Genomic DNA, 18,413 nt, shown 5'->3' with positions numbered 1-18,413 from the left:
AATGAAGCAGAAGGACTGCCTGAGCCCAGGATATCCAGGCTGCAGTAAGCCATGATCATGCCACTGCACTCCAGTATGGGTGACAGAGCGAGACCTTGCCTCAAAAAATAAAAATAAAAATAAAAATTAAAATAAAATAAAACTTAAAATTTAGGCCAGGGCTGGGCACTGTGGCTCATGCCTGTAATCCCAGCACTTTGGGAGGCCGAGACGGGCAGATCACGAGGTCAGGAAATCAAGACCATCCTGGCTAACATGGTGAAACCCCGTCTCTACTAAAAATACAAAAAAAAAAAAAATTAGCTGGGTGTAGTGGCAGGCGCCTGTAGTCCCAGCTATTCGGGAGGCTGAGGCAGGAGAATGGTGTGAACCCAGGAGGTGGAGCTTGCACTGAGCCAAGATCGCACCACTGCACTCCAGCCTGGGCGACTGAACAAGACTCTGTCTCAAAAATAAAATAAAATAAAATATTTAGGCCAGGGCCGGGCACTGTGGCTCACGCCTGTAATCCCAGCACTTTGGGAGGCCAAAGTGTGAGGATCACAAGGTCAGGAGTGCGACACCAGCCTGGCCAATACAGTGAAACCCCATCTCTACTAAAAATACAAAAATTAGCCAGGCGTGGTGGCGCACGCCTGTAGTCCCAGCTACTCAGGAGGCTAAGGCAGAAGAATCGCTTGAACCCGGGAGGTGGAGGTTGCAGTGAGCTGAGATCACGCCACTGCACTCCAGCCTGGGTGACAGAGCAAGACTCTGTCTCAAAAAAAAAAATTTAGGCCAGGCACGGTGGCTCATGCCTGTAATCCCAGCACTTTGGGAAGCCGAGGCGGGTGGATCACCTGAGGTCGGGAGTTTGAGACCAGTCTGACCAACATAGAGAAACCCCATCTCTACTAAAAATACAAAATTAGCCTGGCATGGTGGCCCACACTTGTAATTCCAGCTACTTAGGAGGCTGAGGCAGGAGAATCGCTTGAACCCAGTAGGCAGGAGGTTGCGGTGAGCCAAGATCGCACCATTGCACTCCAGCCTGGGCAACAAGTGTGAAACTCCACCTCAAAAGGAAAAAAAATTAATTGAAAAAGTTCGCCTATAAAGGATTCAACTTTCTATAGGAGTAAAAAAGAAAGAATTGGGGCAAGTATTCACTATCACAGGCAGCTTTTGACTCTGCCAAACTCTTTAATGCCACCTCCGCGTGGTCCAACCCCCCTGACTTGGGGCAGCAGTCATCATGTCACTATAGATACTCAAATGGGTGGGGCAGACAGGGCTGCCAGTGGCTGGGGATGTCAGAAAGGAGCCACCTGCACTGGACAGACTGTATTACATACCCTCTTGAGTCTCCTCTGAAGTCAGTGCCAGGAGAAGGTGAACAGACGTGCAGAGCAATAACCAGTGGGGCCAGTCAGGGATGCTTCAGATGTCACTGCAGTGCTATGGGCAAAAAGTCTCAATGCAAGGACACTGGTGCAATGTAAACAAGCATATTCCATAACACTGTGTCCTTTTATATCTGTTAAATGGCAAAAGGCCTGTAATATCCCTAAAGGAAAGTAAAGCTTAAGGCAACTTTTCTTGGCTGTTGAGGGTGGCTTAAAAGAACTGAGAAACGCTGCTCTAGGAACCTTTAGGTCACAGTGAGGAAGTCTAGCAGACACCAGTGGAGGGAACAGCTTTGTGGAAGACAGGCTCTGAGATGGGCCTTGAAAGACGGGGGAAGACAGAACTGCTAGAGAACAGGTGTCCATGTGTGGGAAATGTGTATGCAGAGACATGGAGGGCAGAAACCAGCAGGGGCGTTAGGGAAGCAGAAAGGAAGCCAGCTTAGCTGGAGTGTTTACCAACTCAGGGCAGTCATCATCAGGGCCAGAACTTTCAGCCAGGGTGCCTGGCCAAGCCCCTGGGGGCTGTTTAAAATCCACATGCAGGCCGGGAGCGGTGGCTCAAGCCTGTAATCCCAGCACTTTGGGAGGCCGAGGCGGGTGGATCACGAGGTCAGGAGATCGAGACCCTCCTGGCTAACATGGTGAAACCCTGTCTCTACTAAAAATACAAAAAACTAGCCGGGCGTGGTGGCGGGCACCTGTAGTCCCAGCTACTCGGAGGCTGAGGCAGGAGAATGGCGGGAACCCGGGAGGCGGAGCTTGCAGTGAGCCGAGATCACGCCACTGCACTCCAGCCCAGGCGACACAGCGAGACTCCGTCTCAAATAACATAACATAACATAACATAACAAACATAACATAACATAACATAACATAACATAACATAACATAACATAAAATCAAATCCACATGCAGAGAGGCAGCGGAAGGGGTTAGAGGGGTACAGGGGAGAAGGAAGGAGAGCTGACTGTGCCTAGGCACCATCTAGGATCTGCTTCATCCCCCAGTATAAGTTGGGTACCTCTGTGTGGGGAGTGCTCCCAGATGACTGTGATGTGTAACCCCTGCTCTGCTTAAGAATCACCATATTGAGGGTGGGGTGCAGTGGTTCACACCTGTTATCCCAGCACTTTGGGAGGCTGAGGCAGGTGGAACCCGAGGTCAGGAGTTGGACAGCAGCCTGGCCAACATGGTGAAACCTCGTCTACTAAAAATAAGAAAATTAACTGGGCGTGGTGGCGCGCGCCTGTAATCCCAGCTACTCAGGTGGCTGAGGCAGGAGAATCACTTGAATCCGGGAGGCAGAGGCAGAGGTTGCGGTGAGCCGAGATGGCGCCATTGCACTCCAGGCTGGGCAACAACAGTGAAACTCTGTACAAAAAACCAAAAAACTACAAAAATTAGCCAGGAGTCCTGGTGCATGCCTGTAATCCCAGCTACTTGGGAGGATGAGGTAGGAGAATAGCTTGAACCCGGGAAGCAGAGGTTGCAGTGAGCCGAGATCATACCACTGCACTCCAGCCTGGGTGACACAGTGAGACTCCATCACAAAAAAAAAAAAAAAAAACCATCACATTCATATCACCCAGTCTCTTGGCAAGGAAAAAACTGGGGCCTTGATGAATGCAGTGTCATTTCTACAGCTAGAAACAAGCTCCTAAAAGGACTAAAACCTCCCACTGAGCTAAGCACATGGAAAAAAACCCTCTGACTACAACAAGTCTACAAGCACCGAAACCCAGACATTGTTCTGAACATTTTTTTTTTTTTTGAGATGAAGTCTCGCTCCGTCACCCAAGCTGGAGTACAGTGGTGTGATCTCAGCTCACTGCAACCTCCACCTCCCAGGTTCAAGCGATTCTCCTGCCTCAGACTCCCGAGTAGCTGGGATTACAGGCATGCACCACCACACCCGGCTAATTTTGTACTTTTAGTAGGGTCGGGGTTTCTTCTTGTTGGTCAGGCTGGTCTCGAACTGCCGACCTCAGGTGATCCACCCACCTCAGCCTCCCAAAGTGCTGGGATTACAAGCGTGAGCCACTGCGCCCAGTCTGAATTTTTTTTTCCTTTAAGTGAACACTGGCCAGCACAGTGGCTCACGCCTATAATCCCAGCATGTTGGGAAGTCAAGGTAGGAGGAGCGCTTGAGACCAGGAGTTCAAGACCAGCCTAGGCAACATAGCAAGCTCCCATCTTGCTATGTTGAGAATAACAAAATGAGAATAACAAAATGGCCAGGCATGGTGGCTCACACCTATAATCCCAGCACTTTGGGAAGCCAAGGCAGGTGGACTGCTTGAGCCCAGAGGTTTGAGACTAGCCTGGAAAACATGGCAAAACCCCATCTCTACCAAAAAACACAAAAAATAGCTGCGTATGGTAGTGTTCACCTATAGTCTTCAGCTACTTGGGGGATGGAGGTGGGAGAATTGCTTGAATCCGGGAGGCAGAGGTTGCAGTAAGCCAAGATCACATCACTGCACTCCAGCCTGGGTGACAGGGAGACTCCATCTCAAAAAAAAAAAAAAAAAAAAAAAAAAAATTAGCCGGGCATGGTAGCACACACCTGCAGTCCCAGCTACCTAAGAGGCTGAGGCAGGAGGATCCTTTGAGCCCAGGAATTCAAGGTTATAATGAGCTATGATCATGCCACTGCACTCCAGCCTAAGCAACAGTGCAAGACCTTATCTCTTGAAGAAAAGAGGCCAGGCATGGTGGCTCATGTCTGCAATCCCAGCACTTTGGGAGGCTCAGGCAGGCAGATCATATGAGGTCAGGAGTTCAAGACCAGCCTGGCCAACATGGTGAAACCCCGTCTCTACTAAAAATACAAAAACTAGGTCGGATACGATGGCTCACACCTGTAATCCCAGAATTTTGGGAGGCTCAGGTGGGCGGATCACAAGGTCAGGAGTTTGAGACCAGCCTGAACAACATTGTGAAACCCGTCTTTACTAAAAAATACAAAAAAATTTGCCGGGCATGGTGGCGCATGCCTGTAGTCCCAGCCACTCAGGAGGCTGAGGCAGGAGAACTGCTTGAACCCAGGAGGTAGAGGATGCAGTAAGCCAAGATCGCGCCACTGCACTCCAGTCTGGGCAACAGAGAGAGAGTCTATCTCAAAGAAAAGAAAAAGAAAGAGAAGAAAAGAGTAATTCCAACAAAGAACAGAAAACAGAGAGATGCTGGGAAAGGGGCAGCCATGGTATGAGAGGAAGCGGTCAATTATGAGGCCATTCTGCACTGTTTACAGTTAACATCCCTGAGATGGGCAAGTAGGGCACATTAGCCCCATTTCACAGACGGTAAAGCCAAGGCTCAGAGAGGTCCAAGTCAAAGAACTTGTACAGAGAAGGCCCAGGACTAGAGCCAGCACTGAAACTGCTCTTTTTTGACTATCTCAGCCACCCTAAGCAGTGAGTTAATGCTCCCACTGGAAACTGACAGAGCAGGTGCTCCTGTTTACTCTGTGGGATCCCAGGAGGGTTTAACTTGCTCTGGAATAGTACTGACCAATATTTACATCAACAAAAACAGGAACATATTCAGTATTTTCCTTAGTCTTGCACAGCTAGTCATTATGTGCCTGTGTTGTGCAAGGAATATTTCTAGGCTCCTACTGCCCAGGCAAAACAAAACCTGGCAGATGGAGCTGGACATCTGAGAAGAGTTACATAAACCTGCCTTAAATCTTCCAAATTCCAACATAACTGGTCTATCAAAGTAAATACTTATAACAGAAATGCAAACTTTCCAAGCTTGCATAAGGCAACTGTTGGCAATGACACTAAAATCATGACTTTTTTTTTTCCCGAGACAGGGTCTCGCTTTGTTGCCGAGGCTGGAGTGCAGTGGCATGATCATGGCTCACTGCAGTTTCATCCTCCAGAGCGCAAGCGATCCTCCCACCTCAGCCTTCTGAGAAGCTGCGACTACAGGCATGTGCCAATGGGCCCAACTAATCTTTTTATTTTTTTGTAGAGACAGGGTCTCACTACGTTGGGCAGAAGACTGGTCTCAAATTCCTAGGCTCAAGTGATCCTCCTGCCTCAGCCTTCCTAAGTGCTGAGATTATAGGTATGAGCCACCATGTCTGGCCACTAAATCATGACTTAAATGTAATCCAATATACTGAAAATCCAAACATAAGCCTCACGGCCTTCTAATGCAATTCTCTCATTTCAACTAATATTTAGCTAAGGGGGCAGGACCCATGCCAAGACATCATCACCTCCGTAGGTCAGCAGTATGATAGCTATCTTACATTTAGTTATCATCGTAACTAATTACATTTGGGGCTGGGCGCGGTGGCTCACACCTGTAATCCCAGCACTTTGGGAGGCTGAGGAAGGTGAATCACCTGAGGTCAGAAGTTCGAGACCATCTTGGCCAATACGGTGAAATCCCGTCTCTACTAAAAATACAAAAATAAGCCAGGTGTGGTGGTGGGCACCTGGAATCCCAGGTACTCGGGAGGCTGAGGCAGGAGAATTGCCTGAACCTGGGAGGCAGAAGTTGCAGTGAGCCAAGATCACACAATTGCACTCTAGCCTAGATTACAAGAGTGAAACTCCATCTCAAACAAATAAATAAATAATACACTTGGCTATGATCACAACTTTATGAAGTCATCTCATCATCCGCTGTACAAATCAGGGCACTGAAGCTGAAAGGCACAACACTAAGGAGTCAAAGACAGAAATCTACATCTGAGCTCTGTTACTCTATCATAGCACAGTGCTTCTCAGAGGTTACAGCACACTCCTTCTCAGGTAGTCATTCTAAGAGGACATGACAAAGAAAACACTCAACAGAGGCTTGGAGGAAAGCACTGCCCACAACCTCCACAGTAAGCATGGGGGAAGCGTGGCCAAGGCTCCAACTCAGCAGGCCTTGACACCAGCTTCTGGCTGCCAGGCCTCATTCCTGGAAGGTGTTTCCGTGTCCATCTGTACATGGGTGTGCCTGGCATTCCTGACCTCCATTACATACTCCAGAGTCCAGCACCCCACTACCAGACTGATAGCTCCTTGAGGGCTGGGACACCGACCTCCTCAAGTCTGTCCACAACAGACTCAACCACACAAAGCCTGACACAGGACAAATGGGCACGATGGGAACTGCCTGTGTAAAACTTGAGGAGAATCCTTCAGGAAGCTTAGATTTTCTTATGCTGACTGTTCTTTTTTTTTTTTTTTTTTTGAGACAGAGTCTTGCCCAGGCTGGAGTGCAGTGGCATGATCTTGGCTCACTACAAGCTCCACTTCCCGGGTTCACGCCATTCCCCTGCCTCAGCCTCCCAAGTAGCTGGGACTACAGGTGCTCATCACCACGCCCGGCTAATTTTTTTTGTATTTTTAGTAGAGATGGGGTTTCACCGTGTTATCCAGGATGGTCTCGATCTCTTGACCTTGTGATCCGCCCGCCTCAGCCTCCCAAAGTGCTGGGATTACAGGTATGGGCCAACGCGCCCGGCTGCTGACTGTTCTTAATGAGAGGCGTGCTGGTGTGAAACACTTTTTTTTCAAAGCCACCTCAGATGGGTTCAAAGGCTATTCACCCTCTGAGTAACACCCTCTCCCTCACCATGAGCAGGTGGGTCCCCTCTTAGAAAGATGGAGCACCACATGAGCCCTGACATTAGCCCATGAGCCCTTTGACATTAGCACCTGCTTTGGTTGCAGATGTGCCTGTTCCGGTAGGGGCTGTCAAAAGAGAATGTTCCCCCCGCTCCACCTACCTATGCTAGGAAAGTGGGGGCAAAATCTGACAAGAAAATGAAATAAAGAAAACTATCATCAACAAAGTCCTGGAAGTTTTAAAAACCAAAACAAACAAAACCCAAACAGCCACCAGATCTGAAATGAACCCTCTTCCTCTCCATCTTGTCCCTTCCTCAAAACCAAAAGCAACCATCTAAAAAGCAGGGGTAAGGCCCGCAGAGCAGGGGACCTTGACAATGGGCCTGGCTCCACCACTCACTTCAGCCTCCTAATCTGTAGGCCACTAGTGTCTGCTTTCCAAGGTCCCTCAAACAGCTCTGGAATTCTAGAGTGTGTGTGCGGCAAGGGTCAGAAGGAGAAACTACACAACCACCAGAAGCAACTTTCTTAACTTTCTGCTTCAGGGTTGAAGGAAAAGACAAGGGCTGGGCACAGTAGCTCACACCTGTAATCCCAGCTATTTGGGAGGCTGAGGCAGGTGGATCACCTGAGGTTAGGAGTTCACGACCAGCTGGGTCAATACAGTGAAACTCACCTCTACTAAAAAATACAAAAATTAGGCTGGGCGCTGTGGCTCACGCCTGTAATACCAGCATTTTGGGAGGCCAAGGCGGGTGGATCACAAGGTCAGGAGATCGAGAGCATCCTGGCTAACACGGTGAAACCCCGTCTCTACTAAAAATACAAAAGATTAGCCGGGCGTGGTGGCCTGTAGTTCCAGCCACTTGAGAGGATGAGGCACGAGAATGGCGTGAACCCGGGAGGTGGAGCTTGCAGTGAGCCAAGATCGCGCCACTACACTCTAGCCTGGGCAACAGAGCAAGACTCCATCTCAAAAAAAAAAAAAAAAAAAAATTAGCCAGGTGTGGTGACACATGCCTGTTAATTCCAGCTACTCTGGAGGCTGAGGCAGGGAGAATTGCTTGAACCCAGAGGTGAAGGTTGCAGTGAGCCAAGATCGTGCCACTGTACTCCAGCCTGGGTGACAGAGTGAAACTGTGTCTCAAAAAAACAAAACAAAACAAAACAAAAATAAAGGCCGGGCGCCATGGCTCACGCCTGTAATCCCAGCACTTTGGGAGGCCAAGACGGGTGGATCACGAGGTCAGGAGATCAAGACCATCCTGGCTAACACGGTGAAACCCCATCTCTACTAAAAAAAAAAAAAAAAAAAAAGCCGGGCGCGGTGGCTCAAGCCTGTAATCCCAGCACTTTGGGAGGCTGAGACGGGCGGATCACAAGGTCAGGAGATCGAGACCATCCTGGCTAACCCGGTGAAACCCCGTCTCTACTAAAAAAAAAAATACAAAAAACTAGCCGGGCGAGGTGGCGGGCGCCTGTAGTCCCAGCTACTCAGGAGGCTGAGACAGGAGAATGGCGTAAACCCAGGAGGCGGAGCTTGCAGTGAGCTGAGATCCGGCCACTGCACTCCAGCCTGGGCGACAGAGCGAGACTCCGTCTCAAAAAAAAAAACAAAAAAAATACAAAAAAAAATTAGCTAGGCATGGTGGTAGGTGCCTGTGGTCGCAGCTACACAGGAGGCTGAGGCAGGAGAATGACGTGAACCCGGGTGACGGAGCTTGCAGTGAGCCAAGATCGTGCCACTGCACTCCAGCCTGGGCGACAGAGCGAGACTCCGTGTCAAAAAAAAAAAAAAAAAAAAGGAAAAGAAGAGAAGACAAGAAACAACGATATGACATCTGAGACATCAACTTCTCAATCAAGAGTGGCTTTTGGCCAGACGCGGTGGCTCACACCTGTAATACTAGAACTTTAGGAGGCCGAGGTGAGTGGAACATGAGGTCAGGAGTTTGAGACCAGCCTAACCAACATAGTGAAACCCCGTCTCTACTAAAAATACAAAAATTAGCCAGGTGTGGTGGCACGCGCCTGTAATCCCAGCTACTCAGGAGGCTGAAGCAGGAGAATCGCTTGAACCCGGGAGGCGGAGGTTGCAGTGAACTGAGATTACGCATTGTACTCCAGTCTGGGTGAAAGAGCGAGACTCCACCTCAAAAAAAAAAAAAGAGTTGCTTTCAAACCTCCAACCCTGCCCCAATTCAGTGCCTGTGGGACCCTTCCATAGCACCTTTGTTCATCTTTGGACACAGTGACTGTCACACTACACTAGATGTATATAATACGCAAGGTAAATTTCTGAGATATTAGGAAGACAAATTTTGAGTTCAAGAGCTATTCAATTTTAAGCCGGGCACAGTGGCTCATGCCTGTAATTCCAGCACTTTGGGAGGCTGAGGTGGACCGCCTGAGGGCAGGAGTTCGAGACCAGCCTGGGAAACGGCGAAACCCCGTCTCTACTAAAAGTACAAAAATCAGCTGGGTATTGTGAAACCCCGTCTCTACTAAAAATACAAAAATCAGCTGGGTATGGTGGCACATGCTTATAGTTCCAGCTACTTGGGAGGCTGAAGCAAGAGAATCGCTTGAACCCGGGAGGCAGAGATTGCAGTGAGCCGAGATGGCGCCACTGCGCTCCAGCCTGGGTGATAGAGACTCCGTTTCCAAAAAAAAAAAAAAAAACATTTTCCCAATTTTGTTGGGAAAAGTAAACTTTTCTTATTTTACTTTTTTTTTTTTTTTTTTTTGAGAGTCTCGCTCTATCACCCAGGCTGGAGCGCAGCGTCACCATCTCGGCTCACTGCAACCTCCGTCTCCCGGATTCAAGCGATTCTCCTGCCTCAGCCTCCTCAGTCTCTGGAGTAGCTAGGATTACAGGAAGGCACCACCACACTTGGCTGAGTTTTATTTTTTTTATTTTTTTGAGACGGAGTCTCGCTCTGTTGCCCAGGCCGGAGTGCAGGTGACCAGATCTCAGCTCACTGCAAGCTCTGCCTCCCAGGTTTAAGCCATTCTCTTGCCTCAGCCTCCCGAGTAGCTGGGACTATAGGCGCCCACCACCTCGCCTGGCTAGTTTTTTTGTATTTTTTAGTAGAGACGGGGTTTCACCGTGTTAGCCAGGATGCTCTCGATCTCCTGACCTCGTGATCCGCCTGTCTCGGCCTCCCAAGAGTTTTATATTTCTTTTTAGCAGAGACGGGGTTTCGCCATGTTTCCCAGGCTGGTCTCCTCAAGTGATCCACCCGCCTTGACCTCCCAAAGTGTTGGGATTCAGGTGTGAGCCACCATGCCCAGCCAAGTAAACTTATTTAATTTATTTTTTTAGACGGAGTCTCGCTCTGTTGCCCAGGCTGGAGTGCAGTGGCGCAATCTCGGCTCACTGCAAGCTCCGCCTCCCGGGTTCACGCCATTCTCCTGCCTCAGCCTCCCGAGTAGCTGGGACTACAGGCGCCCGCCACAACGCCCGGCTTCTTTTTTTGTATTTTAGTAGAGACAGGTTTCACCGTGTTAGCCAGGATGGTCTCGATCTCCTGACCTCATGATCCGCCCGCCTTGGCCTCCCAAAGTGCTGGGATTACAGGCGCGAGCCACCGCGCCCGGCCCCCAGCCAACATTTTTAAACAAACATGCACACAGCTGTCTCAGTAACTCTTTCTCCAAACTACAGAATAAGAGAGTACCACAGGTAAGAGGATGGGCTCTCAGTGATGAGGGTATGTCCAGGCAGGCTGGCCCCAACCTGGCCCGAAACCACTTTTACCATCTCCTATCACTCCTCCAAATCCTCCCCTCCTGACAGGCTGGTCACCTCACTGCCCTGGAACACGTCTTGGTTATTTTCAATAATAATATCTGCAAGTAGCTCACACTTACTATATGCCAGGAACTCTTCTAAGCAGTCGGTATGTATTATGTATTAACTCATTTAACCTTCACACACAGACGAAGTAACTAAGGCACAGAGAGGTAAAATAAGTAACTTGCCCAGGGTCACTCAGCTAAGATGTGGCAGGCCCAGGATTGAAACTCCAGAACCAGTGCTTTTACCTGCTATCCTGTAGTCTTCCTCTAAACAGCTTTGCTCTGAGCAAAGGCCCCTTGCTCCCTTTCTTACATGGGTGGGGGACTTGGGGAGGTTAGGTTTATCTATGTCCCCCAAGAACAGGCAGGATGAAGCTGGCCACAGGAGATACATGCAAAGCCCTTCTTGAGTGAGTGGCATGCCACTTCTCCTGGATAGCTGTAGCAACCAGGAGATATGTAGATCTGGCCCCTCAATCTAAAGGCTATGGAATCTCTGCCACCTGTCCTTAAATCCATCAGCACTGCCCTCAGTGACCCCTCTATAGAGAGGTAGCTCACCCTCCAAGGCTGGCCTGGCAGAGGGAGGGCTCCTAGCTCTGGAGGAACCAGGTGCACTGGACATGCCAATCCGGGGTAAAATCAAGTCAATGCCTCAACACTTCTGGAAAGCATCTCAGGGGCTGGCCTGAGTGGGATGGCACAAGGTCAGAGGCAAGCAGCACTGGAGAGTAGGCAGATGGTCTCTGGGGGCTCCTCAAGGCATTTCCCATAGGCACTGCCCACAGCCCTCCTGAGGGATGAGAGAGATTCAACCTCACTGGTCACCTGGTCCCTCTTCTTCAACTGCTGAAACCCTACTCGTGCTTAAAGGGTCAGGCCAAGTTCGACCTCCTCCTCAGTGTCAGAAGGGGTGTTTCCCTCCCCTGCAAGCCATTCTTAAGGTGGCAGGCATCCAACACACAGTGACCAGCCCAGGATTTCTTTGTTCCAGGTACACACCATTTTTCTCCTTTGCTGAGCTCCTCAAGGGCAGAGGAATTGCCCCTTGAGCTGAGTCTCAAAGGTCAAGAAGTTACCACAATACAGAGAAGAGACAGGGATGCTGATCACGAGATCCAGGGTGTGCAAAGCATGCTGTGTTTAGGGGACTCAACGGGCAAGTGGGGAGAGACAAGGCTGGTGAGACAAGACCTTGAAGGAACAAGGAATGTGCACTTATAATCCAGAGTCCCAGCCTCATCCTCACCCTACTAAATTCTGCTCCAATCTCTGTCAGCAGGGCCTGGTCATGTGTATTCTACTGCACAACACACCACACACTACTCTGACGCACTGCTGGTTAGGAATAGTGTGGGACAGAGGGTGTGCTGACCAGTAAAGAGTTCAGACGAACCATTAAGGAACTCGATGCAGGTGTCTACCATAAACAGGGATGGCCTGAACTGCGGCAGTGGCAGTGGGAGTAGGAGTGGGGATGGAGAAAAGACAGGGAGAGAACAGAGACTGAAGGCATAGTTCAGCAGAATCTGCCAGGTGACTAGACAAGGGAGGAAGAGCTGAGAAGGGGTCAGCTGGCATTTTTTCCTTGAGCAATTGAGTAGACAAATGAACCATTAACTAAGTAAGGTGGGACAAGAGGAGACGCATGGGGCCAGAGGGAGAGTCACAGGAGGAGCTAAGACTTAAGATGCCTACAGATCTATGCGCCGTTCCCAGGAAAACTCTGGAAGTGGTTGGAGTCTGGGCTCAGGAGGAACATCTCTGTGGCTCTCTAATGGCCACAGTGTGTGCAGTGTGAAGTGTGTGCAGTGTGAAGCTAAAAAGCAATGTGGCTCTCACATTTACTGCTGTAGCAAAGAATATAGAAATATCTTAAACGTAATAAATGTTCCAATAAAATGAGAATACTTTCAAGTGTCCTCTTATAATAAAATTTTAAAGCAACGGTCTCCTAATTTAGAGTTTTAACAGGATCAGAAAAGGCCCCAGTACCCTGAGACAAGAGTTTTTGTCTCAGGGTGTTTTTTTGTTTTGTTTTTTTCTTTTTGAGACAGAGTCTTGCACTGGAGTGCAATGGCACAATCTTGGCTCACTGCAACCTCCACCTGCTGGGTTCAAGCAATTCTCCTGCCTCAGCCTCCAGAGTAGCTGGGATTACAGGCACCCGCCACCACGCCCAGCTAATTTTTTGTATTTTTAGTAGAGACAGGGTTTCACTATGTTGGCCAGGCTGGTCTGGAACGCCTGACCTCATGATCCGCCCGCCTGGGCCTCCCAAAAAGTACTGGGATTACAGGTGTGTGCCACCGCGCCCGGCCTGTCTCAGAGTTTTCTAGTAAATACCTTAAAAGGCCCCAAATGTTGCAACAATTGAGTATACTCATTCCCATCACCTGTCCCAAACATTTACAAAGAATATCATTAAGGGAGGCTGAAACAGTCCCAACTTACTGGAATGCATGAATTTAGAGTAAAAGACGCAACTTTTTTCTCAATTCACAAAGCCTCAGTGGATTCAGGACATTTACACTGGCATAACATCACATATAAAACTCCCCTCACATACTGACACATGTGACACAACTACTAGACACACTCATTGCTCTATCTTCTTAATTACCCAACCTCAGAATCTAAACGTATACTCAAAAGCAAACTACCTCACTGCTTAACACAACGAAACCCAAGGAATGAACTTTTAGAGGCTCCTCCTACTATGACTATGGACTGGGAGAAAGAGTAACAATATGAAGTTCTGAGTGAACATTTTTAAATAGCATTAGGCGGGGCACAGTGGCTCACACCTATAATCCCAGCACTTCGGGAGGCCTCGGCAGGCAGATCACCTGAGGTTAGGAGTTCGAGACCAGTCTGGCCAACATGGTGAAACCCCCTCTCTAATACAAAATTAGCAGGGAGTGGTGGTGCACACCTATAGTCCCAGCTACTTGGGAGGCTGAGGCAGGAGAATCGCTTGAACCTGAGAGGCAGAAGTTGTAGTGCACAGAGATCATGCCATTGTACTCCAGCCTGGGTAACAAGAGCGAAACTCCTTAACTCAACAGTTATGTCATGATAAGTAATAAGATGTTACACACACACCCCTCTAAATCCACAGATTTCCCTCTGAGAAAAGCCCTTCTGGGAAGCTACTCAATGGGCCCTTGGGGGAAGTGTGTGCAGTGTGAAGCTGCAAAGAAATGATCATATGGCAATCAGTTGCCTAAGCCACACATAAAGGTTTCATTTTTGGCTTTTGTAGCAATTTCCCCATCCTGATTGAAGCAATGGTTACAATCTGGTTGTGGCCAACAATGCTAAATTAGCTGCTTGCAAAATAAAATGTACTTAATGTTTTATTAACACTGTAATTCCTAAAAAAGGGTTCTAAAAGAGGTTAATCCTCTTGGCAAATGCTTTTGAAATAAGACTTTGTCACGCTCACTTTGCCTAAAATAACTTCTCAGTGTAGTATATGCAAATCATTCTACTTTTAATAATGTGTTTTACACTATCTGTAGTCCACTGTTACAAAGAAATCTTTGCTGTGGAATGTCCTAGAAAACATTTTTATTTGTTTTTTGTTTTGTTTTTTGAAACAGTCTCGCTTGTCGCCGGAGCTGGAGTGCAGTGGCCGGATCTCAGCTCACTGCAAGCTCCGCCTCCCAGGTTCACGCCATTCTCCTGCCTCAGCCTCCCGAGTAGCTGGGACTACAGGCACCCGCCACCTCGCCCGGCTAGTTTTTTGTATTTTTTAGTAGAGACGGGGTTTCACCGTGTTAGCCGGGATGGTCTCGATCTCCTGACCTCGTGATCCACCCGTCTCGGCCTCCCAAAGTGCTGGGATTACAGGCGTGAGCCACCACGGCCAATTCATTACATCTTAAAGAACTTTAGATTTCTGTTAAAAATGTTTTCTAGGGCCGGGCGCGGTGGCGGAGCTTGCAGTGAGCTGAGATCCGGCCACTGCACTCCAGCCCGTGCTACAGAGCGAGACTCCGTCTCAAAAAAAAAAAAAAAAAAGATGTAATTAATTTGATCATTCAACATTTGCTAGATTGCTATGCCTAAGGCACTGTTCTATGCACTAAGTCCCAATTTTTCACCAACGAAAATCACTTTATTTCCACCCCATGTACTGAAAAGACTGTTGATCAACTTGTATCAGTAATTTTTCTTCTTCAAAAAAAAAAAAAAAAAAAACTAACCAGTCTTAAACATTGACTTTCACAGCCAATGATCAGCATTACATAACTGGTGTTCCCCTAGTGAACTGAAAGCCTTTCCATCCTCAACTTAAGAAACAACACACCGCTCCATGCAGCCTTTGAGTAAGAAAGACAGCCTGACAAGAGGCATGGAATTTGGGTCCTGGAGACAGGAAGAGTCAGTGTCTTCTCTCTCCCCACCACGCTCTACGATTCTACCTTAGGTAACTCCCTTAACCTAGTTAACCTCACAATGTCCTCATTTGTAAAAAAATAAAAATGACAATACACTAACTTTGAGTGTTGAAAAGATAACTTATGTAAATAACCTAATATTTAATAAATACTCAGTTAATGTTACAAATTCTTTTCCATGGTCTATTTTTTTAGAAACAGAGTAATAATTTTAAACCCGTAAGAAGTCCCCTCTTAGACCCCTGAGAGCCTGGGGATTCCAAACTGGGTCAACTGGGATAGGCCAGGGGGCTTCCAGGATGAATCAGGTCAAGATCCCTGCCCTTCGGGATCTCAGAACCCAGTACAGGAAAGACAAGTCTGTAACACAGAGATTGTGACAAGTGCTCAAAGAGAAACACAAAGAAAGTGCTGTGGTCACACAGAGGAGGAAACAACTCATTCTGAAGGGGGATGTGGGAGCGGGGGCTCACAGAGTAGTTGGCACTGGGAGTTGAACCTGGGACTTCTCTGGAAGGGAGAAGTGAGGAGAAGGTAACTTTTTTTGGGTAGAGCAAACGATACGTGCAAAGGGACACCAGACAGCAAGTAAGAGCAGGAGACTTTGCTTTGGAGAAAGAACCCAGTTCGATCACAGCTCACTCTCCCTAGCTAGGTAACCCAGGGCAAGCCAAAGAATCTTTTCTCATCGACAAAATGGAAATCACAATGTCTACTTCACAGGAAGGATTAAACATGATCGTGCATATAAAGCACGAAGTAAAAGCTGGAAAAATAGTAGCTACTGCGATTAGGTGCAAGAATGGTGGGAAACCAAAGGGCAGGAGATGAGGCTCAACTGATTGCTTTCAGCCAGTCTCAGAAAGGTCTTGCATGCCAAATAAGAGGTTAGGATTAACTGCTGAGGACAATAAGACCACAGACGTTTTTAACAGGAGTGAAAAGAATTGAGTTATTTGCCTTAAAAGAACTCTGGTGTCCGTAACGGGTAGTCTGGGGAGGAGAGCACTCGGGAGGGCACCTGAGAGATAAGGATACAGATTCAGAGTAATTTCAGTAACATTAGAAAGCAAGGCATGCACTTCAGAAATCTTTTTGTTTGTTTGTTTTTGAGATGGAGTCTCACTCTGTCGCCCTGGCTGGAGTGCAGTGGTGCAAACTTGGCTCACTGCAACCTCCACCTGCCGGGTTCAAACGATTCTCCCACTTCTGCCTCCCTGGTAGCTGAGATTACAGGCGAATACGACCACGCCCAGCTAATTTTTTTATTTTTAGTAGAGGCAGGGTTTCACCATGTTGGCCGGGCTGGTCTTGAACTCCTGACCTCAAGTGATCCGCCCGCCTGGGCCTCCCAGAGTGCTGGGATTACAGGCGTGAGCCACACTTCCAGAAAACTTTCTAAATTTAAATCCACAAGGGTTGAAGGACGACTGCACCTGGGAGTAGGGTAGGAAAGAAAGCCATTAACCGACACCTTATCTGGTGAATGGTGGTGTCACTAGCTTAAGAGATGAAGAAAGGTCTGAAGTCCTCTGAGTTTTCTTTTGTGCCCACTTCCACTCCAGTTTTATAAAGTTAATGTCCTCTCTAGCCCTTAGGGAACAAAAGAAAGGAAACGTTCCCAGGGAGGGAGGGCTCAGAGACTGTGGCTCCAAGTTCAATGTCTAGCTCTACCAAGCACTGCTCTGCCCAGAACGAACCCCAGCTCTTTATCTCCCCTCAGGAAACAGGCTCCGGGGCCTTTTTTTAATTTCCGGCCCGTTGCAGGCCGGCAGCACTAGCCAGCCGCCGACTCACAGATGCTGGCGGAGGGGACTCCGGAGGACGTTGGCAAATCCACTGGCAAAAGAACTAAGCCAATTTAGCTAATGTGCTCCTCACTAAAAGGTGCCAAGTAGCCAGAAAGCACCCTGCTGCATTCAAGATCCAAAGTACCAAGTTGTTATTATAAACTTTGGCCCGTTTTGATTCGAACGACTGAAACCAACCGTTACCCCCCAAAAAATGGCACTTTGCTTTATCAGGGAAGGGAGATCGGGATGACCGAGTGGAGGAGAGGGAAGGAAAACCGCGCCGCGATGGGGGCCGACCTCAGGCCTTTCTGGAGTTGGAATTTGCCCGCTATGTGACTCTGCAGTCACAAGGCGACAGTTTGCTAGGACCCAGCGCAATTCCAAAAGACCCACCAACAAACTGACCTAACTTTGGCCGCCTGGCCGCCTCCCCTCTTTCCTAGCCCGAGCCTTCCAGAGTCCCGAGCTGCGGCTGGGCCAAGCGGAGCTGCAAGCCCGGCTCGCTGCGGCCCAGGGCGGGGCGGTTCCGCGGCGCGGGCTCCGGGCAGGGGCTCCGGCGCTCGGGCCTTCCCCGAAGGCGCTCAGTTTGGAGCCTCCCAACTGGGCTCTCACATTAACGACGCCCTCGCGTCGGACCGCGGCCTCTGCGACAGGGGAACGCGGCCACGCTCCGGGCGGAGGGTGGCGTGAACGCCCCGGGCCGGGTTGAGGGGCCAACAGCGGCTCCCAGCGCGGCCTGGCGCTCCCGCCCAGGCTGCGGCCTAGGCCAGCCCCGTTAGCTCCTTGAGCCTCCGCGCGGCCCAGGGAACCGACGAGGCCGTGTAGGGCAGGAGGCCAGACGGCAGCGCCCTCAGAGGCCGCTGCCTGCCTCGGGGGTCCGGAGCCTGGGACGCCGCCCCACGCCCGACCGAGGCCAGAGAATGGCTTTTACCTTCATCAGCCTCCTGCTGGCCGCCATCTTGGATTTGGTGCTGCTCCTTCCCCAGAATGCATCGCGGCAGGCCGGGCGGCTGGAGCCCCCGCACTTCCTGGAGCGGGGGAGGGGCCGCGGGGCGGGGCACAGGAGCAGAGCAGAGCACCTACTGTATGCTTCTCACCGTACTCGGAGGCGCGTGGAGGAACGCAAGGGAACCGCACAGGCTGGGCCGCAGCGTTTACGGATCGTCCAATCAGATGACAGTTACAACCACTGCCTGGCACGTAGTAGGCAAATAATAAATATTGATTGCATAAAATAGTTGGCCGGGCGCGGTGGCTCACGCCTGTAATCCCAGCACTTTGGGAGACCGAGGCGGGTGGATCACGAGGTCAGGAGTTCGAGACCAGCCTAGCCAATGTGGTGAAAGCCTGTCTCTACTAAAAATACAAAAAATTAGCCAGGCGTGGTGGCGGGCGTCTGTAATCTCAGCTACTCGGGAGGCTGAGGCAGGAGAATTGCTTGAA

The 18,413-nt window shown here is 49.4% G+C and overlaps 1 protein-coding gene across 2 annotated transcripts in view; it reads right to left on the bottom strand.

Moving 5' to 3' along the window:
- UBE2L3 (ubiquitin conjugating enzyme E2 L3) overlaps nucleotides 1–17,983 on the bottom strand; it is a 57,384-nt gene extending 39,401 nt beyond the window's left edge. Inside the window, exon 1 of one of the 2 annotated variants that reach the window (XM_010381786.2) lies at nucleotides 17,902–17,983. In XM_010381786.2, coding sequence (XP_010380088.1) covers nucleotides 17,902–17,928 — 27 coding nt within the window. In that variant the 5' untranslated portion in view covers nucleotides 17,929–17,983. Of the gene's footprint in view, nucleotides 1–1,334; nucleotides 1,354–17,901 lie in introns of those variants that run through there. The other variant, XM_030914868.1, reaches the window with a different exon arrangement.
- Between the last annotated feature and the right edge of the window lie 430 nt (nucleotides 17,984–18,413).

The sequence above is a fragment of the Rhinopithecus roxellana genome, chromosome 13, assembly GCF_007565055.1.
Source record: "Rhinopithecus roxellana isolate Shanxi Qingling chromosome 13, ASM756505v1, whole genome shotgun sequence".
Lineage (NCBI taxonomy): Eukaryota > Metazoa > Chordata > Mammalia > Primates > Cercopithecidae > Rhinopithecus > Rhinopithecus roxellana.
Note: the sequence above shows the minus strand (reverse complement) of the source record. Positions and strands in the feature narration are given on the sequence as shown.